General features: G+C 33.3%; 2 protein-coding genes across 4 annotated transcripts in view; one reads left to right on the forward strand and one right to left on the reverse strand.

Annotated features, from left to right (window-relative positions):
• LOC128996417 (peptidylglycine alpha-hydroxylating monooxygenase-like) overlaps positions 1 to 22,016 on the reverse strand; it is a 39,334-nt gene extending 17,318 nt beyond the window's left edge. For 2 of the 3 annotated variants that reach the window (XM_054421738.1, XM_054421737.1), the window contains exons 1-4: positions 21,858 to 22,016; positions 10,749 to 10,806; positions 5,142 to 5,305; positions 2,087 to 2,219 (exon numbers count right to left, since the gene is read on the reverse strand). In XM_054421738.1, the coding sequence (XP_054277713.1) occupies positions 2,087 to 2,219; positions 5,142 to 5,305; positions 10,749 to 10,806; positions 21,858 to 21,980 (478 nt within the window). In that variant the 5' untranslated portion in view covers positions 21,981 to 22,016. Of the gene's footprint in view, positions 1 to 615; positions 667 to 2,086; positions 2,220 to 5,141; positions 5,306 to 10,748; positions 10,807 to 21,857 lie in introns of all 3 variants that reach the window. The other variant, XM_054421736.1, reaches the window with a different exon arrangement.
• Positions 1 to 25,483, forward strand: part of LOC128996423 (coiled-coil domain-containing protein 124) — a 463,618-nt gene that overhangs the window by 278,429 nt on the left and 159,706 nt on the right. The window lies entirely within an intron of this gene.

Here is a 25,483-nt window from a genome sequence, read left to right on the forward strand (position 1 = left end):
CCCATAATCCGATCCTAGTTTCCGAACTCATGACAATAAATTAAGGTTTTAAAATCCATTGTTGTAGCCCCGAAACTGCTATTTAGACTAAAATAGGGTGAATGCTATTACCTCATTTTAGTCTAAATTTAGGTTTACTAATTGCACAAAATTTAATCAAAATCGGATGATTTTTACCCGAGTTATGGAGCTAATATACATATATTGTGTCCATAATTAAAAATTGTACATATAGGCATACAAGATATGTTTTAACAAAATACAAACAAGTTTCAATTGTTCAATCATAAATTCAATACATACCAAACCAGTATACAAGGAGTTTGAAAGCTTAATCTTAGTTTAAGATCCTTGTCAATAGAATATACGTAGACTACATCACAATAAAAACTAACAACATTTAAGTTTCAAAATCGATAATCTTGTTTAGATAGTAATTTTTTTTTATAATACATTTCAAACAAACCATTTTCTATGGTAATCTCAAGAACTTTAAGGACGGATTTACTAATCCTTAATAAGCTGAATACTACATCTTATCTAGTTTTAAAACATGATGCTGCTTTTTGTGTTTTTTTTTTTTATATCAACCTACAAACTAAATATTTGTTGTACCGTAAATTGAGTTTGGAGATGGCAAGTCGTAATGGTGATGATGACCTATGCCTTCATGTAAGCATGTAAAAACATAGAATCATGAGACAACAATACTTACTAACAGGAGCTAGTATTGGAGCTAGGCCCTAAGCTTAGGCCCAACAAAGTAGATTGAGACAGTTTTTGAAACATCAGTCAGTTGAATATGAAAAATTAAATAACTCAATTGGTGGAGCATTGTCATTTACCTTTTTAGAATTGGTGCTGTTGTGGTGCTGTAGTTAGTTGAAGAGAAAAGAAAGTGGCCACCTGCCGTTCATTGTTTATAACGTAGTAAACATTTAACCCTTTTGTGATATCACTTCAATTGAAAAGTGTTTTGTTACAAAATATCTTCTTGATCTGCATTACACAATTACAATTTGGTCTTGCTACTAAGTCATCTAACTCTACTCAGTATACAGTAAAAATATAAGGTCAAGTGGGGCAAGTGTACCCCCTGGGCAAATGGACTTCCAGCTAATAATAAATTTGTTTATTAACAAAAAAGGATGAACACTTGGCAACATATACATCAAACTGTGCTCTTTTAAATTATATTCACAAAAATATCCTCTTGTTACTTTGTCTATGAGGTCAGACAAGTTTAAAAACCTCTTACGTTTCTACTCAAAAAACAAGTGCCACTTGGAAAATTCCAAAAATTTCTAAAAATTGAAATACAAGGATAACTTTGTACAATTTGGTGATATTATGTATGACACTTTAAACGAAAAAACAAGCTCATATCCTGCTATCCCTGTTTTATTTACTTTATTGCCAGTCAGCGAATATGCATTGTTGCATAGTTATCTATCAGTTTTCAAGAGATTGGGAATTTATTGTGATTAAGACTCAGCATGGGGTTTTGCAAGCTCAAAGAGTGGTACTGAACGAAAAAAATTAAATCATTGGTTTTATGCCAAGATAGGTTTGGAATAAGCCCATGTGTGATTCCAGTAATTAAAAAATCAACTATAAATAGAACTGTAAAAACATTGAGGAAATCAGATCTGAAGACACCCAAAAAACGTAGACCGACATTACATACTCTATTTGAGCTTCCAAAAACACTCCGTTGAGCCTTATTTGCAATAAATTCCCAATAACACCAAACGTCGTAGATATGCAACAATGCATATCAGCTGATCGGCAACAAAGTAAAGAAAACAGGGATACAAACATATAAACTGATTTTGTCGTTAAAAAAAGTTTCACAGTAGTTACAATCATTCTGGTTGTGTTAAAAGAGTGCTTAGTTAGGGTAAAGGAGAAGCTACAAATAGGAAATACTCGTAAGACTGTTTAGGAAAAACGACCTGTTGCGGTCCGCAACTTAACCCAGGTCAAGGATTTTTGGTAAGACCAACCAACTATATTTATTTTTGCAGTATTTCAGTATTAGCTCAAAATAGCCAAATGCTGATAGTCTTATGAGAATGAGAAGTACCTTTGAACTTGTCCACCGTGGCGTAGTGCACTTGCAACACTAGATACTGAATGGCAGAATGACCTCCGACCTTGAAGCCTACTTCGGGGGGAAGCTCCAGTTTCGGGGCATCTTTTGCCCAAGCGTAAAGAATCTGGTGAAAAGAAATTACAATTAACTTACAGTTAAATGTTATTAGATTTCAATTTCCCCACTAAATTTGTTAAATATATATAAAGAGTTTGTAAAAGACCAATCAAACATGTTGGAGAGAAATCGGAGAACCAGCTAATAGCTAAGATACTAATTAAATGTGGTAAACAAATCAAATTTAACACTATCATCAAGCTGTTGTTTTATTTTTATTTTCAGTTTTCAAGGTCTACAGACAAATGTGTTTTTAGGCTGATAGTACAACGGCAAAACTTTGTTCAACTAAAACATTTGGCCTTGGATATGATTAATTAGACAAGATAAACAAAAAATACTGAACATTTTCTAAGGCAGATTTCCTAAAAGATTGCACAAGAATTTTTTTTTGCAACGAAGCTAAATAAGCACAACAACAATAATAGAAGTAATAAAAAATTAAAACTTTAAATTGATGGACAATTTTCTAGAGTTATTTACCATATTGTTTACAAAGGATTTAACTTTGTGTTGCTGTCACACCATTTGATAAGCCTTAGTAAAAAAACCAGTTTCTTTATGCAGAATCATTTTTTAAAAAGCTCAATAATTAAGCATAGCTTAGTCAAGTTATAAAACTAGATAGAGCACAAGGAAACATTATTGCAATTTACGATCAATTTTTGTAAGTATTCTGAAAATCATAATATGTAAATTAAAGAAATCATGGTAAAATGTTTAATTGATTTCTTTTAAAGCAGTCAATCATAATAGGCCTAGTATATTTACTAGTGATGCAAAGCAGAGTATGTCAGAGCAAGGTGGAATATAGGAGCAAGTTCCAGAATATCAATTTTGGTATAAGCTTTGAACAATACTTTACTAGGCTAATGAAATTGTTACAAAACGTTTCACAAATCCAGCATGGCTGGTGAAATAGTCAAGTTCATTGTCAAATCATAAACACTAAAGAATAAAATAAAAATTACTTTTACCTAAACTGAAATACATTTAATTATACTTTTTATCATAAATCAAAAGTGTACTGACATAGACTAAGAGATCTCAGTGAGATTAAAATAGTTATAATTCTAAATTAAAATTTTTTAAATACCTACTGTAAATATAAAAGCAAATGGGTTATAGCATAGCTTAAATCTACATAACAATGCCAAAATTAAGAGAGCAAGAGTAGAAAGAGTAAGAGAGCACAACTAGCTTATACCATAGACAAAAAGAATTAAATATAGACCGTCAGCCGTGCTGCGGTTACCATAGGTTCTGGCGCACACTGCTGGGAGTGCCATGTATTTATGGCGTTAGCGCTACAAAACTACACAGCACTCCCAGCGGTGTGCGCCAGAACCTATGGTAACCATGAACCGCGCAGCACGGCCGACAGTCTATATTTAATTCTTATTTTCTATGCTTATACCTATATCTGTTTACATTAAGATTGTTGAACAGTAAAAACAACTGTTTTAAATCAGGAAAATAAATATCGGAGCATGTAGTGGGCAAATGGAGAACTGGTTGAGAGCATGGGAAAATGATGGGAATTGGTCTCCTTTGCCCTAAGTAAGAGCTTGGGAAATAATTATTTTCTTTGATATCAGCTGTTATTGAAATTAGCTACTTTCTGTATGGAGTGATGACAAATCCTCATTTCATAAACTGTATTAATTACTGTGCCCATATTCTCAAAGCCATGTAATGTTTGACAGGTTGATAGTACGTGACTAACGGAGTGAGATAAAACTCATCTATTGCCTTGGCTCAGTTTACAAACTGACAAACAGGTTCATCTAGGCAACTAAATAGTAAATACCAAGGTTTCACAACATGCTATCCCACCGCTATGAGCTAAAGATTAAACTAAAAGCTTTATTTTAGGATAAGATTGCTTGAACTTTGAGACGAGGTAATTACCTAAATATTAGTTATATGTAAAACAGTTCAAAGGAAATAATGTACTTCAGTACTTTTACATATCCGTACTATTGTTTGACAAACTTTAAATATCACAGGTAAAAATATCATTTCACACTTTTTTGACAACCTAATTTACTTTGTGAAAAAATGTCTGGCCAAACAGATTCTTTTTTAACTTTGCGTTTACCTTTACCAAACGATATACTCAACAGAGTTTCTTAAATGGAGGAATGATTTTCCTGTACCAATGCCAACACAGCCAGTTTTCCGCGGATTCATCCGCTTGTAAGTGCTACAAACCTATGTATTTTTATAAGCCTAATATCCCACAAAATTAAATTTGCATCATTGTTCTTTAAAAATCTCAATCTCACAAATTATGTCGTTAGCAAGGTGTTTGGTGGAGATATTCAACAGTTGCCAATGCTTTCCTTATACATTCTGCATCTAATTTTCACCTACTCTTCATATTGTGACTCCCAGGACATGTAACAACTAGGTTAACAAGTTCGCTACCGCAATAGTACAAAATTTTTTATTCATATGGACAAGCGACACACAAATGTGACGGACGGTTTCTACCCATAAGACTGCCGTCGCATATATGTGATAGTTGGTCACTTTAAAATAGACTAACCTCGCATATTTGCGTCGGTGTCCCAATGTTTTTAAAAAGTTTATATCTTTGTAACGGTCTATTTGAATGCCCTGAATTCTCTGCAGTGGTCTACTGGGATGTCTGTCGCATATGTGTTTCGCTTGGTCTGCGATATGATGATTAGTGACGTCATAATAGTTGGAAAAACTGTTTTTTACTTTGCTGCATCACTGGCTCGTGGTCTGTGTTTACTTTTCATGTGACACCCGGTCTATGTGTAATATTAAAATGTATACCTCGGGCCGTGGCAATGACCTCAGCGTCGCAAATATGTGGCGATTGGTAGCGAACGTTTTAAGTCTTGAAGCATCACTGTACTGAATGTATATGTGAATAAAGATTGTTTGATTGGCTTACCGTGGACCCTGAGGCACACACCGAGGCAGTCTCCCAAGCACTGTTCTCACTACTACTAGCCATTTCTCCACAATTCCAGACCTCCTTCATACTCCCAGGCTTTGTACAGCCATAGAGCAGCATGTGATGAGCCGTCTGCATCGTGGCGTTGGGCTCAAATCCCACTGAAAGGTAAAATAATCTTACACCAATTCCTTCAATGGTTAGGATTTTATCATCAATTCAATCAATTTTTCAGTTGAGATGGGGACGTCACCAAGGTGTGTATTTTAACCCAAAATGAGTGAAGGATAAGTGAGATGTCTTGAGTAGCATTGTTACTGACTAAGTCCGACTGAGTCATAAGCTGGGACCATTAAGCCCAAGCACAATTGGGTCTAGTTTTGAACCATCAAAAAGCTACACACCTTTCTCAGGATAGAACCGACGACCTTTTGGTTACTAGGTGAGCCCTATAACCACTCAACTACCAATTAGAAGCAGTCAGTAAAATATTTGACTATGAATAGATCTAGACATGTTTAAGTTGTGGCCGTTTTGAATGGAAATGAACATAGTTACGTTGAGCCACTGACAGTGTGCTGTTATTGTGTAATTCACTGATGTCTGAACACAAGGCCAAACTGGAAGGATAACTTATTGTATTGTAAGCTGTAGCCACTGTCATAACAAATAAATAATCAAAGTAATACAAACTAAGGAAGTATTGGCATACTTTCACTCATACACTAGTTGGGTAGATATGCACATATGCACCTACAAAAGCACTTGAGTCCCCATCTCAAATGAAAATAATAATAAAACTTTGTAAACGGTCATTCAACAAAGCATGTCATTTTGTTACATCTGGGGCCCATTTCATAATAAAGTACAAACTAATATTATTAGTAAATCAGCTGATTGCCCAATGCAAATCTAATGAAAATTACAAGTTACAAGTTGTAACTTGTAACTTGTAGTTTATTATGAAATGGGCCCCTGGTCCAATTAGATGGAATGTCCTCTAAACTATACAAAATCAACAGTAGAATGTTCTTCAACTCAAGCCATATAGTTTTTACAATTAATTTGATATATTTTTCTCAGAGGTTCAAACATTCATCAACAAGAGTGTTGAATTGAAACCAATTCGCTAACAGAGGGATCTCAATGAAAATAAAGAAAAAGTCAATTGATTGTCAATTTCGTACAATAAATTGTGAAAAACATAAAAAAACAATTAAAAATATTTTACTAATAATATATTAGGCAATATACTATCAAGATAGTCTATGCATCTTGCACTGCGACACGACAAAGAGAGTTTGCATAGTTACAAACAGATGTGACTAGAAGAAGACAATTTGTATCTCGAATGAATGTTCTTTTGTTAATTAAATGAAATTTCAATGACATTTCACTTATTTGTACAGCTTAAATGACATTGGTGTTGTATGTTTGACATTAATTCAATTCTAAATGTAGTTTTAGTACTTAGTGAATATTTTCTTACCAGGGAAATGTTTTTTTTTTTGTTTTTTATGTTTTCAAGAAATCCAATGTGTATCTTCAACCCAAGAGAGTTTGAAGGAAAAGCTTTTTGTTTGTTGAAACCATTAATTTTATCAGATGGTAACAAAGGGAAAATATTTTTTCTGGTTACATGTATAGTTAATTTATACAAGAGTAGAGAATAGTATATTTCATAAAGAGTAGAAAGTGAGTCATTACATATTTGAAACCAATCTCGCACTTTAAATGATTGAGAATTTGTATAGACCCACTTTCACTCGTGTTTAGAATGTTACTTTTCGCTACACTACAAAATTATTTTCTTAATTAAAACAGACATTGGATATTTCATTGTTTAAGTTAGGAGCATTACAAAACTCATAGCATTTTTTAGGTTATGCCTTCAATTTAAAGTTAATATTAACTTAAGTTGTACAGTTTTGGTTATTGAAAATTGAAACAGTTGTAATGATGAATTGTTGCAGGTCATGTAACGAAAGCAGGTAATTTCACAGTAGTGTAGCGAAAATTTCCATTACAGATGATTTCTTTAAAAGAATTGTAAGTAGACGAGTCGATTTAGACCAAAAAAGCCTCTAAGACAAATTCCAACAAATGGTTTTTCAACGGTTTTTGGTAGTAATAGGTGTAGAAAGTACCAGGAAAAACGTCTACCAAAATCGGACAACCGGAAGTCGGATTTTTCCAGGATGGCCGCCGTGAGGCCCTCAAATTGACAAGATGACTACAAATTCGTCGATTCATAGTTCAGGATTGGCCAATTTCCACGAAAATTGGCAAACACATGTAGAACTATATTTCCAACCTTAAATATGAAAACTAGGCAGACAAAGTAACCCAAAGATGAATTTTCAGGGTATTATGTGCTAAAAAATAAGATTTTTTACCTCAAATATATGTTTTTCTAATATTTTGTACAAAGTTTGTTATAATTTCAAATTTATTTTTTCACCATTAGATTTAACACAAAAAACCTAACAATTTAGTATATTGAATCTTTGTTCTGCTTCAATTTGTTACAGAGATATTGAAAGTAATAACTTTAGTATGTTTTCTTGCCGAGATAGCTCAATGTTAATCTTATGGAGAATAAGCATAAATATTAATATTATTTTTCATTAAACCTATATAGATAAGACTTTTTGTTCTGCTTCATATTATCTGTTTTAATATTTTTTTTTTACTAAAAATTCCTTTTTTGGCAGTTACCATTGCAGCAAACCTACGTATTCGGTTCCTCAGTTTTAATCATAAAGAAAATAAGCAAAAATCCATTTTTTTATTAGTCCGAGAAGTATAGAATATTACCTTAAAAAATTGCAAGAAAACGTTTTATGGTTATATGTTGTAGTTTTGGGTGTGCAGAGTCGGACTTTCCCAACATTGGACAAATTTTGAAAAAAAAGATACCATAAGCATTTTCTACGCACAATTTTCTAAATATTACTTGGGACCAACATCGATATTTATTGGGTGGTCATTTCTACATTTCGATGGGAAACGTATTTTGGCCGCCATTTTGGATCCACCCTATTGGATATAATTTTTTGTTGTTGTAACGACATTGTTGTGACACATTATTACTATATATACTAGATTTTCACGCATATTCCATTGCCGAAATCCGTTTTTAAATACATTTTTTTTGTTTTTAACGTTTGTACTTTGAAATTTTCTTACGATTATTTTCCTTATATCTTCAGTTAGTAGTTCATTCTTAAATAATTAATGATGTAAGGGCTTTCATTTGAGCTTTTGATCATTAAAATTGGACGAGTTAGAGACGAGATACCAATCCCAACAAAATATTAAATTTAACTTTTTATAAATCAGTTTTTATTAAATGTTTTATATCTCGGGTTCTTAATACGTCACCAAGTTCTTTCTGGTCTCAAATTATTCAGTAGAGAATTAGGTTTTTTATTTTATTAGTCACTAAATAATATCTGACTAATTAATAAAAAATGAGTCATGCACCTTAATTTAATATTAAATTATTTGCATTTGAAATTTGTCTTTAGTTAAGTACATATATCTCCAATTCTAATAACTCCCAATAAATAATCCATAACTACAGTAAAAGTCAATACTTTGATGAATATTTTAAGATTATAAAACTAAAGACTAAAGACAAATCTCGAAAAAAAAAATTATTGTTAAATAAGACAGACCCATATTAAATTTGTCACATTTTATTTAGTGATTAAAAAAATTAACCCAAACATTTACTGAGTAATATGAAACTAGAAAGAACTTGGTGGCGTATTAAGAACCCGAGATATAAATATTTTAATAAAAATGTATTTCTAAAAAGTGAAATTTAATATTTTGCTGGGGTTAGTAACTAGTCTCTGACACGTCAGATTTTAATGATCAATAGCTCGAATGAAAGCCCTTACATTACTAAATGTTTAAGGCTAGAACGAACTGCAAGCGTTAATATGTACTGGAGATATAAAAAAAATAATCTTAAAAAATGTTCAAAATACGAAACGTCCTTAAGAAATACGGAAAGTAAATAAAAGAAACGTCTTATAACACTTAAAACATATATTTACGCTTATACTGTTACTCACAAGACGGTAAATATACGAAAAAGATGGTAAGTGGTCTTACCCTAAGAAATGTATGCAGGAGAATTTTTGTTTGAATATATCTTTATAACAAAAAAAGATATTTAAAAACTTATTTTGGCAATGGAATTGGCGTGAAAATCTAGTTTAAAATAATGGGTCACAACATTGCCATTACATAAAAAAAATATTTATATCCAATATGGCCGATCCAAGATGACGGCCAAAAACACGTTCCCTATTGAAATGACACTGTCATTACATTTTAAAAAATATTTATATCCGTTAGGGGATCCAAAATGACGGCCGAAAACACGTTCCCTATTGAAATGAAGAAATTACCACCCAATAAATATCGGTGGTGGTTTGAAGTCAATATCAATGAAAACCCATGTGGATTTTTTTTTTATTTTTCCAATGTTGAGAAAATCCGTCATATTAAATCTTGATTCTAGGGGTTTTCCAGTAGACCGATTTTTGGCAATTTTTACTATGTTACTCTGCATACCCAACACCACAACATAAAACCATAAAACGTTTTCTTGCAATTTTTTAAGGTAATATTCTATACTTCTCGGACTAATAAAAAAATTGATTTTTGCTTATTCTCTTTATGATTAAAACTAAGGAACCGAATACGTAGGTTTGCTGCAATGGTAACTGCCAAAAAAGGAATTTTTAGTAAAAAAAATATTAAAACAGATAGTATGTAGCAGAAAAAATGTCTTATCTATATAGGTTTAATGAAAAATAATATTAATATTTATGCTTATTCTCCATAAGATTAACATTGAGTTATGTCGGCAAGAAAACATACTAAAGTTATTACTTTCAATATCTCTGTAACAAAATGAAGCAGAACAAAGATTCAATATACTAAATTGTTAAGTTTTTTGTGTTGAATCTAATGGTGAAAAAATAAATTTGAAATTATAACAAACTTTGTACAAAATATTAGAAAAACATATATTTGAGGTAAAAAATCTTATTTTTTAGCACATAATACCCTGAAAATTCATCTTTGGGTTACTTTGTCTGCCTAGTTTTCATATTTAAGGTTGGAAATATAGTTCTACATGTGTTTGCCAATTTTCGTGGAAATCGGCCAATCCTGGAACTATGAATCGACGAATTTGCAGTCATCTTGTCGATTTGAGGGCCTCGCGGCGGCCATCTTGGAAAAACCCGACTTCCGGTTGTCCGATTTTGGTAGACTTTTTTCCTGGTACTTTCTACACCTCTTACTACCAAAAACCGTCGAAAACCCATTTGTTGGAATTTGTTCTATCTCAAGTGCCTATATTTACTCGACTAAAGTGTAAACAAGATGAACTCATAATTGAGTATTGACTATCACTAACACCTTCAAAGGGGGAGCGAGCTAGTCTAATGGTAAAGCGTGTGACTTCGGTTAACAAGGTCCAGGGTTCGAATCCCACCATTCGCAAAGGATTTCATCTAAATAATAATTCCACAACCTCTAGGCCTAGCCTGAGTATGAAAAAATCTTGAAAAGACTTACCAATGTAGTAGTTTGTGGTGAAGTTTATCCTGATAGGAGTACACAGGTAAAGCTCCGGCTGAAACAAAAAATAACACATCAAAGTCTAGAAACCATAACTTTTAACCTCTGTCGATGTTGTATTCAGTGAGGTTGACCTTTATAAAGTATTTCCCTCATCTTTGAACCCAAAAATAAAAATAATTTTACAAGTTTTGGGTAAACACACTTGGACAGTGAGAAAAGTAGGAAAATACCGTACCCATCCTATCAACTTCAACTTGAGCCGTCCAACGTTTGTTTTAAGTAAGGAGACCTTTACCACCAAGCACTGTGGAAGACAGCTGACTCATGAGTTGTAACGCAACCAACCTGACGAAGACTGCAATCGAACACTAAACCTACAGCGCTGGACTTACACGTTCACATAAGCATCAGGTCCTTGTGTAGAACGTGACCAGTAAAGCAAAGGTTGAGCTGGTAGTTATTATCAGTATCATTATGAAATGGGGACGCCACCTAGGTGCGTATTTTAACTCAAATATGAGTGAAGGATGAATGTAAAATGTTGTGAGATGATCTGTATGTAGCTTTATTACTGACTAGATCAGCTGTTAAGTCAGGATCATTTATTTTATGCCCAATGGTCAGGGACAGCTGGGTCCAGTTTCAAACTATCAAAAACCAACTGACTTTTCTCAGGATTGACCATTGCTGATACCGTTTATTTATGCTTGTTTAAATTCTGCTTTAAGGAAAACATTTAACTTTTTCCCACGGGGCAGAGCCCTAAGGATATGAAGATAGGGATAGTGCATTGTACTGCATGTTTGACCAAGCAGTCAAGTTCAGATTTAAGTGTGAAGGTAAACACAAACCTTCCTAGGCAAACACAGAGTAATTTCCCAAATATCCCAATACCTACAGGACATAAATTACACTATCCTTTCACAGCTTAATTTTAAAATAATAAAATAAACATGTTATTAGGGTCTTCAAGGTAATTCTTCCAAGTATGAAACATATGTTGAAGCACCACTAACAGAATTAAGATCAATCAAACTTGAAAAAGGCCTTATTGTCTCTTGTATCTCTGAGAAACCTCCCACGTATTCCTAATACTGAACAAGTTATTTTTGAAACATCCCCAGAGTTATTAATTAGTAACCATAATAGCTAGCAGATGCAGTTACTCTACAAGAGGGGAGGGGTGGAGGATGAAGTGGCAGTGTGACAACGTCAGTGTAACCATGGATACAAGCAGATAACCAGGACTGCATCAGCTGTATGAACACTCTTCAATTAGTGTGTACTCCTCCTCAAAGATAAGACACTTCCTCTTTGACAGTTCGGCATAAACATTACTATTTTTGAAAATATAGTATTCTTGCTCTGTAGATAAAAAATTATATTTTAATATTTAATTTTGAATACGTATAGCTTTTTACTTTCATCCCCAATACCAAAAAGTATTGTTTTTGTCAAAATTTTCAAGTTTGAGTTTTGAGTGGATGTATTTGTTTTTGGTTCCCCCGAAACCCAAAAAGGTTTTTTTTCAAAGTGATGTCTTGTCTGTGTGAATGTGTACAGAGCTACGGGTGTAGGCTTTCTGCCCATACGATAATCCTATTTGTGACGCTCGGCTGATCTGTCAGCGCTACCCGTCCCTGCGTTGGGGTTGAAGATGAATAAGCGTAGGACAGTGGAGGGGGTGAGACGCCAATGTAGGGGAAGTTAGTGCGAGGTGGAGAGAGTGAAAGTGATGTAGGTTGAAGAGAAGGAAAGAGGTAAAAATTCAGCAATAAGGATCGAACTGATCAAAAAACCCAACCCTATTACATTGTGATCCAATGGTGTTTATAATTTTTTATGTGTTCAGTGGCGTCATTCGCCTATTAGGCGGCCTGATGATTGTAGTGTTCAATCTAAATCAATAACCACTTGCCTCCATTTATGTAGGTAAATAGTACCTAATATCCTTTGTAAAAGGAAAAAAAGAACTGTCGTGGAGGACCTTTGCGGTGATATTTATTAACCGTATTGTGAGTTAACAGTATATTGTGTAAATAGCCTAAATGTATCAATAGTGTTTTTAGACCTCTCAGTACTTACATTCTGTGCTTTAAGTAAACTGTAGATTGTTTATGAACAAATTATGGTCAAATTTGAAAAATAAGTATTTTATTCATACTAAACTATTAGTATTTCACCTAAATAAAACACTTTATTACCTTCCCTGTAGCAGCAAACCTAAGTACTTGTAAACTAATGTTATTTAAATAGGGAATAAATATGACACATTCTTAAGAGGGTTCCCTACCCCCGCCGAAAAACGTCAGAAAACCGCTTCGCGCGGTATCATATAGCGATTCTAGTTTTAACATTTAAATTGTGAACCAAACACCATTTTGTACATAAAGAGTGGTTCTACTAAGTTTGCTTTTTAAAAAATGTCTATGCTTACGCAATCAAGGGCAACGACTTGTCAAAGTTAGTGAACTTTACAGTTAAATAATAATATCTTTTTATGAAATTATCGATTTTTAATAAAGCAATATTAGTGCGAAATTTAACTAAAAATATCAAGTCACTTTTAGTTTCAAGAAAAGATTATTTTTTGTATGTGCAAAATGAAACCGCATAAAACCTTGCACGGCGATAAGTGCTATGATTCTGACGGACTCTAGCGGCCTTTATCGAAACTACTGTCTCGCGGAGGGACCACAATAATGTTAAATGGACCGGCAGACAGCAATCCTAGGGAATATTTTGTCGTCTTGTAGTTCCAAATAAACTCACCAGGGTTGCAGAAAATTGAAAACAGTTCGAGGTAGGGAACCCCCTTAAGTAGATATTGTAGTGAAAATTCAATCTTGCAAATCTAAATTCGCTTAGTTCGGTTTGCTGCGGCGGGGCTATGTGTCTGAGTTTACCACTGCCAAATATATATATTATGTAAACACACATACAAACCAACACCCTCTTTTATACTTATATATTATATGTCCGTCAATGTGATAACTTTAACAATATTTGTCAGATTATGATGAAATTTGTCTAAAAATTTTTAGGACGGGATAAACTATAAACTTGAATGTGTTCACGAACCAACATGATCAAACAGTGGAAACAGGGTTTACATCATTAAGTATATTCAAGTGTTTTTTTTTTTTACTATTATTGGTTAAGGAGAAAATTCAAAACGTATAGAATGTAAAATGTTAACGTTATTCTTATGGAGTAAGCTGTTGTAGCTTACTTGTTTAAGTATATTGGTCAAGTTTTGATCAAACTTGCCAGATTATTTTATTTTATACTAACCTATTGATATAAGCTGTTAAGCAGACAAAAATAATGTTTTGATTATTTACATATTTTCTAAATTATTTATTTAAATTTAAAAAGTTGACTGAAATTTTCAAACGAAAATCCATGATTTCAGTTATAGTTTTGTGCTTGTCCATATAAAGGTTCCCTGTAAGATGTTATAATATAACGTACTAATGAACGTATTTTAATTGTATATGTATATATATATATCTGAAAAGGTCATAAATTGAACGGGAGGTACAACTAGATGCAGATACAACTAGTCGTAGGTATGAATTCTTTTGCTAAATAAATCATAACTTGGATGATACAAATTTAAAATATGCACTTGAAACAAAGTTTGAGATATTAGGTATTCTTCAAATCAAATCATTCTCCTACTACTGGATATTGAAGATTCAAATAATATAGCCTAATAAACTGTTTCCTTGTTCAATATCCTTTGGTATTGTTGGATGACGACCGGTTTCGTGATGACAGTCTCATCATCTAGTATTGTACAAAGCATTTACAGACAGAAACCATCGCGATGCACGCGTGCATCACATTCGAGCCGGCTTGACTGTGACGTAAGCGTGCTGCACACATCGCGATGGTTTCTGTCTGTTAATGCTTTGTTTTGTAAATATATTATGTGTTTTTGTTTTGTGTTCGGTAAAACTTTATGTCTACATAACGAATAGTTCTACGAGGATTGACCTGATGATGTTACTGTCATCACGAAACCGGTCGTCATCCAACAATACCAAAGGATATTGAATAAGGTAACAGATCATTTTATTATTTAATACAAACTTTTGTTTAAATGGTTACGTTTGTAAATCTTATAAAACAACTAATATAATATATATATTGAAGTGTTTTTGTAGGGTTATTAGTGACGATTTTTAAAATTTAAAATTGCTATTTTATTTGTATGGAGAATAATACAGTAGACTTATAGTTGGCTTGTTGCTTGATGATGGTTGTTAATTGATATTTCAATTAATATTGGCAAATTTGTTATATTCATACTAAACAATTAATATTTCACAAAAAATACCTTATTACCTTCAAGGCAAACGCAATAACATATAAAGATAGTAAACCTGATAAAAAATAACACTGGTATGACTGTTTTTGTGTCGCGTATATATTTAGTTCTTATGAATCTATCATATTGGTTTGTTGGTCACATAGTTTCAGACAAGTACTTATACCACACGCACTATTACAGCTTTTTAGACACAGACCACAAAAATGCCATATCTCGGTCATTTTTAATTGGATTTTCTATGTCGATGTGTCATTACGTTTGTGTCAGAATTTACAAAGATTTACTGGTTTAACGTTACTACTGTTAAAAATGTTTAAATGGCTGCCATATTAAATTTTACATTTATAAATTGTAATATATTCTTGCAATATATTACAATTGTAATATATTGTAATATATTGTAATTATACTAGCATTAACATTTATTTACAATTTAAAATTTTAAGTAACATGGATATAAAAAAACAAAATGGTGGCTCTGTGTGTAACCATTGATTTACAGGTGCTTTAAATGTGATACTGATAACCCAGAAATTATATTCTAAAAGGTTGGTAGAGAGTTACTTAACACCCTATAGTTCGACAGAATTGTTATAACAAAGTCACTACTGGATCATAAATGACCAGAAATAGATTTTCATCAACATCATTAGGAGTACTGGTTAGGTGACGTATTTTCTCGTCACACAATTGGTATTTGGAATGTGACGTTTGCAGTAAAGATTTGAATAAAACTTTTTCAATATCGTACAAAACTGTGATTTTATTATTTTGTATAAACAAATCTTTCAATAAGTCTTAATTTACGACTCAACGAAATAAACTATGACCAATAGTTGTATCACCAGCGTTGCCTTAGTTTTTGTGTTAAAGATGTTCGCTTATGAGGCTACCACGTAAAATCAAAACAATTGATAGGTTGCAATTGAGGTCAATCACACTCTCGCAGTTACTTCCCTGCAAAGTGACCCGAGTGACCCCACGTAAGGAATATCTAAGAAATAGCAAATTAAATCCTTGTACGCTAATCACTCATATTTCCTTTACCTTTCCTAGTACTAAACACTGATTCCCTTCATTGCATTATTTGTTAACGGAAGTCCATTCAAATTCCTTAAGTCGAATTGTTGCAATGTCAACCCTATCCTTCTGGGAACGTCAGACGTCCGGTGTCGCTGGGGGCAGCAAACACCATCTTCTATCTCGCTCTACCCCCACTCTAGCGCTTGCTACCCCTCAACTGCCAGGAAAGGCCATAAATCAGGTGATTAGCTTCAACAATACCCGGGTAGGATTATGGGATGACTTCCGTCTCCCCAGAGCTACAGACCACACCTGTAGTCCGATTGTGATGAAATTCGGGATGTACTAATCAATGGTATCTCCAAGCATTTTTTAATTTTTGGAAATTTTGATTTTTAATAGACATTTTCCCATAAAATAACAGAAAATCGGATTTTAAAATACCCTTTTGATTAAAGTTGGTAAGCTATTGCCCTTATAATTCTAAAAAAGTGCAACCCCCCATTCCTGTAAAAAATGTACCTACAAAAGTTAATGCAACTTTTGTGATTTTCCTTGTAAAATACTATCTAGTTACTTCCACCGCTTACCCTTGATAAAGGTTGTTGACAAGTTAATGGGAGAAAGAGTGTGTCAGATTGCTGATACTGTTTATTTTATTTGCCAAGCAGCTGTTAAAAATATTCCTCCCTCTATTCAAGAGAGAAACAGTAATTAGCCTAAATGGAATGAATTTTGCGACTGACTGTTAGTAATAATTTTGCAAGTTGTTAATAGGCCTAATTAATTTAAATTTACCAAACTGTTAAAAATAGTTAACTTAAATCATGGATAAAATACTGAAATCTATATACTAAATACATTAAGGAGTTTCTTTGTTACATCCCTTTTCCAGCCGTCCTACTAAACCGACTTTTTACAATTGAGGTGAAAATTTAAAGCTTATTTATATAGCGCACTTGCAAATGGTAATTAAAAGTTAATTTCCTTTAGGGCTTCGCCCCCCCCCTCCATGTTTAATTTTTTTCTAGAGTCCATTTTCAAAGATCCAGGTTATGGTGACACCTTTTTTATAACAATTGAAATGTGAATTGTAATTTAACAGCTGTTCCTGCAGTTGAATGTTTAAAACCACACTCAGATTGTACAAAAACAAGAGGCTAGACAGTTTATGGAATTGTATTTTAAATAGGCTGCTTTTTTACAACTGCAACTTGATTGAACTAGGCTAGTTAAATCACTCTTTATGGTATACAAAATATAAAAGAAGTACTGTAAATTTAGTATTTATATTTGCTTATAGTAACTGTTCTAAACAAACACAATCTTGAAAAATGGGCATTGCACTGAATTGAACAAAAAAATAATGCAGGATAAAACAGGATTTTTCATCATTTAAAAGCAAGATTTCTGGACCTAGTAAGTGTGATTATTTTTTCGGTCGTGTGTCTACATTGTCGGTAACAAGTTTTGGGCCCGATTAAACATTGCAATTTGTGCACGACAACCCTCGTACTACTCTAGATTAAATAAGGTTAGAATTCCAGACAGGTGACAGCTCACAACAAGTTGACAACACAGTTTATATCAAATGTCCCAAACAAGGAGACTTCTTTAGAAAGAAGTAGGATGTGCCGATGACTTTGTGTTGAAAAAACACATTCGTGTACCATTACTACTTCTATCTGAAGAAATAATTCTTTCCGAAATATCAAAACAGTTGTTTAGTGAACTTTTGTATGATGTCAACTGCCTGGACCTTAGTTGTGTATACATTCCTTCTTTATTCCTAAGCAAAGGCTTTTATTCTTCCAAAAAGTTAATCTAAAACAACATAAAGTGGAAAAGATCGTTTAATAAATAACAGCAGCAAAAAGCATTCCAAGATCAAAATAACAAGAATTATTTTCAGAAAGTAAATTCATCAACGATTCTGATTTATACCCAAGTGATTGCAGAGTACTTAGTGATTATATGTAATTATGTTATCATTAGGCCTACCAAGTAACAATGTTATAAGAATGTTTCCCAACATTCTAGCTGAACGTTCGAGGAAGATGATTAGGTATTTTATTGGTAAAGTGCAGAAGCTTATTATCAATTTCACACTAAATTATTTGTTACAGTAACTGGCTCATGGCTATCTGTACCAAAAAACCAACACTTTGTTTTTAGAATTGAAGGCGCGCCAGAACTTTAACTTTAAAAAATCTCAAAATTATCCTATTGTATATTTTTTTGTTATACCAGTTCGTAACTATTATTTATTATTTTGTTTTATTTATTCAAGACCAAAAATAAATTTCAAATAAACAAATAAATACAAACTACGTGAATTTTAACCACAGCTAAGAATATAAAGTACCATTATAAATAATAAAAATAAAATTAATAATAGATAAAAAAATAATAAATATTTGTTCATGGTATTTATAAATCTATAGGCTACTTAACTAAACTACTATACTTAAACTGTGCTACAGGAAATCAATCAAGATAACACTTTTGTAATAAATATTTCCACGGAACACATTTCCTAAAAACTAGTTACAATTTCTTAATATAATATCTACTAAACAACTGTTCCACTTACAATTTAGTGTTTTTATCGTAGGCTACACTTTAGTATCTTTCTTCTATATTTTAATAGGCAAGCATGTTTCTTAAAATCTTTTTTCTCAGCTCGTGTACATCACAGGGAAAATCTATGCATACTGTTAGAAAGATATATTCCTGTAGATGTGCAGAATCCCTTTACAAATTAAAGTAGGCTCAAAAATAAGCACAAAAAATGAATTTAAAATTTTAAGAAACTAACATGGGCCTTATTTGTTGCTATGCTGGTGATGAAATAACAACAAGATATAAACAGAAAATCAAAACAAATGGAGGAAATTCCAATCACATGTTTTATTATTTTTTAATTATTTACAGTGCAGGGTGAAAATAGAGAAGTCTGCATTACATATTTTTGGTCGAGTCTTTGGCCACTTGACGACCTCTAGTTTTTTTAAATGTGTTAAATAATACAACTGCCCTCTAAAAAAGGGGGTACCGTTAGCAAGAAACTGAATGTCTCTTCAGGGCCGTCGTAGAAGGGTGTTACAAATTTATTATTCAACTTACTTGTCAACAATTATAGTTTTAACCCTCAATTAACGGTAATCATGTCATAAATGTGAACGTTGGTTTGAAGTTCAATTACGCATTAACTACTGGTCAGATTGGGATGAAATTTGGTATGATGATAGCCCAAATTCCCAATTAACATATAGAGATATTCTTATCTCAAAAATACTTTCGGGCTCTGACCCAGTTGCTCTAGTGATTCCCATGTTTAGTAAATTATGAGTAAGTTAATCATATTTAAAAGATATTAAAGAATGTTGTCAGCTGTTTCAACTATCGGTACACAAGTTGGTTCTATGATATTCAATAGCATTAAAAAGTTATAAGGTTTACCAAAAGGTTGCAGACCTATTTTTTTTTTTTTTTTTGCATTTCTATTAACAGTTAATTTGAACCAAGCAGCAACAAAAAGCTGTGAGATCTTTACTTTTTCTATTGTTTAGGTGCAGTGGTAGAACATTACGACTATGGTAGATGTGCTATAAGTAATACTTTAATACTTTTTTTAGTACTTTTCTTTGAAATGGCGACCATAGAAAGTAGGTATTTTAAGCCAAGTATGAATGGAGATGAGTTTAGGATGAGTGGCGTGATCTTGTAGTCTTGTTAGGGACTAAGGCCGACATATTCCTTAGACACAGCTGTTAATTAATAGCCCATACAGCTAATGGCGACTAAGGGACCTACAGTTTATAGTGGAATCCGAACCACATTTTTGCCTTTGGTATATACAAATTGGTCTAATTATCAGGATAGTACTGCGGATAGTCATAGTACTCACCCGTGCGGACGTTAAACCACATCAGAGTATTGCATCCACAGTGCATGCCTATAAATATCCACAATTCGTGACCTCCTAGTAGCTGGATTACAGGACAACGCCATCCGTCCCAGTCAATACTATAGTATAGGCCTACCGTAAATTAAAAGAACCAAATTTTCTTAAACTGTGTCCTCTCCCATTGCAAATGCAAAGCGCGAGTATAACTGCAATAAGCATTTTACTTGTATGCCAATCCCGTATGAAGGACGGGTACTCTGCTAGTAAAATATATATTCAATTAAAAACAGTAATAGCCTATCTTTAACTACAATTTTAAATGACTTTCTCTGGCTACTTGGGCACTATGTTTTACCGCTTCCACTGGAGATTAAGCACCTATTTCTAAGGCAGTAATAAGTTACATTACAGTCCACTAACTAATGATGAAAATAGAAAATTCAGACACCAAACAATCTAGTCTTGACTTTTTGTTCACGAGATTGTTTTTTATGCTAGGTAATAAAACATTAGTACACCTAAGCTATACAATGTTTACTAAACTAACTTCTAAATTGTTAAATGCTGGACCACAGTTCTAGGCGTCTGGCTGACGCAAGCGCATTAATTTGCTGTGTTAATTCTCCATCTGTCAAAACTTGGGCTAACATATGATTAAATGCAAATTCGTTATTACGCATGCGTCAGCCAGATACCTAGAACTAACTTATGGTCCGGCCTTTATGTTTAATATCAAAGAAACATAATAGAACCTAAATTTCATTACTAGAACCAAAAGTGGAAATTTCCGGCGCATGCTCAAGTTTTTTTAATACCAAATTTCACGTGCGAAGCAAAGACAATGATGTTAAAGTTATTTTCATGTAGGTTACGAGGCAAAGCCTAGGACGGGAATAATTGAGCAAGTGCAGGAAAATCACTTTCTGTAAAAAGTTATGAACGATACTTTTCATCACGACACTAAACTACACACATAGGCCTACTAAATAACAGACCTCAGTGGTAAACCTCGGTATATAAAAACTATTAAATTTCAAATTTGACATTTATTCAATATTGAGGCCTAATTTGAGGCCAAGATAGTATTTACAGCCAAAGTACCCTACAAGAAATATGCCCATGACCACATGTTTTGATGCTTTGAGTCAGAGGATACAGTACTATGGTGGACTGAAGGCCTACTGATAGAAGTAATGGCAGGTACCAGGATCCTTTGCTTACCCAGTGGTTAATATAACCACGGTTCATACATTGTCTTCACTTGAGTCTTGGACCCGAAGTCCGTAACAATACTAACTGACCCACCAAACACTTTTAATGATATGAAATTTAAAGTCTAGATTAGACTAGGCTATAGTCAATGACTATCCTGCTACAGCAATTAAGTTAGGCCCAGGTAAAAGATTATACATTTTATAATGGTTACCATAACTTATTTTATATTTTAAGTTGCTTTGAGGATTGAAATGCATTTTTATTTCCATTTTAAAAGCAATAAAGACATTTCATTTCATAACTTACCCAATACCCACTATTGAATCACTAAGTTTTAATATCAGATAACTAACAGGCAGTAGGCCTAACTTACAGAATACAAATTGGTCTGAGAGGCTAACTGTAAATTAATCAAAAAACCTTGAAATGTCGAAATCCTAGTTAATTTGCCAATTTCAAATCAAAGTATTACTAAATGAGAACAATAACGGGCTACAGTGAATAAAACTAAACTCTCTTGACAACAATTAGGTAAATTTTAACTTATATCTAAAAACACATATGAATGGGCACACCAACATTATGTAGTAGGTCAGTAATAATTTGCACTACTTACCATGTTGGGATGCACATCAGGCATCAGTAATCCATACTTCTCAACTTTGTAACCATATAAAGAAGCGACAGACACTAAAGTGAATATTAACAGTGAAAACATATGGTTTACATTGGGAGCCATAGCGTAGCAGACGACAAGCTCCCCGATCAAGCTTTGTTTGTTGACTGACAGACGACAACGGTATCGGGTACACCAGCGCTCCTACAGGTGAACTTACATACTACTCCAGACTCGTTGAAAAAGAACGACTCATTAAATTGATCTACTTCTATACAATTTGCTGTGGACAATACAATCACTACAATGACTGTCTGGACTTCTACTTCTATGTATATACAGGATTAGTAAAAAGTCTGGAGACCCTCCGTTATTTTTTTAACGACCCATACCAGAAAAAATAAACTCGGCACACTTTTATGGCATGTTATGAGGTACTTTTTGGGAATAACTGCCTCTTGAAAACTCAAAAATTTCAAATGGTAAGACCCATCTAGTGACCCCTCATTTTAAAGGTCCTGGTAAAAGAAAACCAACTACGCAAACTAGAGGTCTCTATCTCAATTCAGTAAAATATGGCAGCCAATTGAAATTCTCAGAAGTTAAATTTAACTTACAGCTTTCCAAGTCTGGAGACCCCCTGTAAATTTTGTAACGGCTCACACTAGGAAAACTAAACTCTACACACCTTTATGGCATGTTATGAAGTACTTTTTGAGCCTAATTGCTACTTGGCTCCCAAACCCAAAATGGGGGATTTTGGGGGAAACTCAAAAACTTTAAACGTTAAGCCCCATCGAGTGACCCCTCCATTTTGAAGGTCGTGATAAAAGAAAACTAACAACGCAAACTAGACGGCTCTATCTTAATCCAGTATAAAATGGCAGCTGATTGAAATCTTTAGAAATCAGAATTAACTTGCAATTTTATATTCAACTAGCTGGCCCGACGGACGTCGTCCTGTCCTAATGTGGTTTTATGCAGTAACGTAGCCAGGATTTCAAAATAGGGGGGGTCAACCGACCGGGGGTCCGGGTTAAAGGGGGGTCCGGGAAAATTTTTAAAAATATAGGCCCTAAAACAGTCTTTTTTTTAGCTCTCTTGGCATTGAAAATAATCAACCCCAACTTCAATACAGTATAATTATATAGTTTTACATTTAATTCAACAAAAAAATATTATAAAAGACCGGAAGGGGGGGGGTTCGGACCCCCAGGACCCCCCCCCTGGCTACGTCACTGTTTTATGTCAAATGCTCGTTCATTTTCAAGATGAGCTTGTTCGCAAGGCTCAATCACGAAGCCATGAAAGTTGAGTTAAAAAATTAACAGGGGTCTCCAGCCTTTTTACTAACCCTGTATATATATTGATGTATCCACATTAATATCTAAGTCACAAAAGTTGTAACAGTAACAGGGAAAACAACAACAAATTTCAATTCCCCACGATCAACATAGAAAGGAACAAGGATTTAGAACAGATGACTTTTGGTATTTGGAAAGAACTAATCTTTTACAAAACTTGTTCAATGGTTTCTAATCAGAATCATGTGAATCCCTGTATCCAGTCAGCGACCTTCAACTCCCCATCCTTCCACGCAATAATCGATCATTCTGACGTCATTCCCCTTCCATAGCAGTGGCACCCACTCCACAACCAAGTCATTGATGAATGAATGAGAGAAGAGGAGTGAATCTATTTCTTTGATTCATCAAGGACAAGGAATAATATTATATTAGTGTGCCAGGCAATTCTAAAAAATAATCTTGTAAAAAATATTAACAATGTAAAATTGCTGTGTTGCAACACTTTGAAATACTTTGGTAATATGGTAATACACTGAGTTTAACTAATTTTAAAATAATAAATTTGTTCATATAGGTAGCAATATGTTTTTGTTGAATTTCATTTCTTTGAGTTTTCCGTTTATTCTGCTTGTTTTTTTAAATCTATTTACTGTATTTTAAAAACTGTCTGTGGTCTATTTATAAAGTAGGTACAATTTATTTCAAGATTTTCTTATTACATTGGAATGTTGGTCCAGTATATTCTTCATATCAGCGAATATTTTTATTTTGAGCCTCTTGGGTAAACATTCTTACCATCCTTGTACAAATTAGGTTGCCTTTATTTTGTTGTAATAAAATTTGTTTAAATAATTAGAATATCAATACTTTGTTAGCGAATTTCCCATATAGGGAATAAGCTATTACCGTAGTACGCATGGTAAGACCTGGACCCGGGACCGATTTGTTTTTTCGTTTTGAGGTCCCTAGAGGCCAAAAATACAACCCGTTCAAATTCATATATATATATGTATATATATATATACATTTATATATATATATATATGTGTCCGTTAGCGCGATAACTCGAGCAAAAATTATCCGATTTCGATTAAATTTGGTACAAACATGTAAACCTACGTTTATTCAAACGAGTTCGCGAACCAGCATGATCGCACCATGGGAACGGGGATTTATGGGGGCTTTTATGGGGTATAAATGGGGTTTTCCCATTTTTTACCCAAAAAACATAAAATTTTACAATTTCTTTCCAAACTATTTTGTAGAGCTTAAAAAACAAATAATTTTAGTATATTGAAGCGTTATAATGCGCCTAATGGTTACAGAGAAAATTCCAAAAAAATTTTAATTTAAAATTCCCATATTATTCTTATGGAGAATAAGTCAACTGTTGTAGTTTGCTTGTTTATTAACATATTTTGCCCAAATTTGGAAAATGTTTTTATTTCTTACTAACTATTAACATTTTACATAAAAAAAACATTTACTCCCCCTGTTGTAGCAAACCTAAGTATGTGTTAAACTGATTCTATTTAAATAGGGAATAAATGTGATATTTTTAAGGAGACATTTTAGTGTAAACCCAATCAGGCAAATGAAAATTCACTTAGTCTGCAGGTTTGCTGCGGCGGGGGTATTAACTCTTGTTATATCACTCTGACTTTATTCTTTTGTTTTTTAGTAATAAATTATACAACATGTTCACCAGAAAATAAATGCCCTTTCCCATACAATTGCCAATTGCCAAGCACTGCCTCAAGACTATGAGAGAAAACAGGGACTGCAAGGCTGGCTGGTGAAACAACCTGTTACTCCACCTAAGAATTTGTTAATCTCTTATGAAGATGGAAGACCAGAAAATACCTGTAAAGCAAGAGATCCAAACAAACATGACGCTATTGTATTTCTTGAAGAAAATAAAATAATAATAAAGAGATTTATTATAACAATATAACTCTTAACAGATTGGTACAACCCCCATTGCTTTAAAAATTATGGTTCAAGAGTTTGCAACTTTTGTGATTTTACTCGTAAAACATCACTTTCTCCCACCGCTTGCCCATGATAAGGGTTGTTGGCAAGCTACTGGGAGAAAGTACAGTATGTGTCAGATTGCAGATGCCGTTTGTTTGCAATCACAATGTATGTTTAACTGTATGGAGTCCTCTTTTAGTAACTCCACATATATATAGGAAGTGGATTGTTCCTCGCTTAATGAGTTCTGGAAGGAAATTAAAAAATGCAACTCCTTTACAAGACAGTTTTCTTTCTAATACAGAACTTTTAAAAGTAATTACTATGTCAGGTGTTATGTACAAT

Source organism: Macrosteles quadrilineatus, unplaced genomic scaffold (genome assembly GCF_028750875.1).
Source record: "Macrosteles quadrilineatus isolate MER2022 unplaced genomic scaffold, UCM_ALF_1.0 Scaffold_6__1_contigs__length_79288215, whole genome shotgun sequence".
In the NCBI taxonomy this organism is placed as follows: Eukaryota; Metazoa; Arthropoda; class Insecta; order Hemiptera; family Cicadellidae; genus Macrosteles; species Macrosteles quadrilineatus.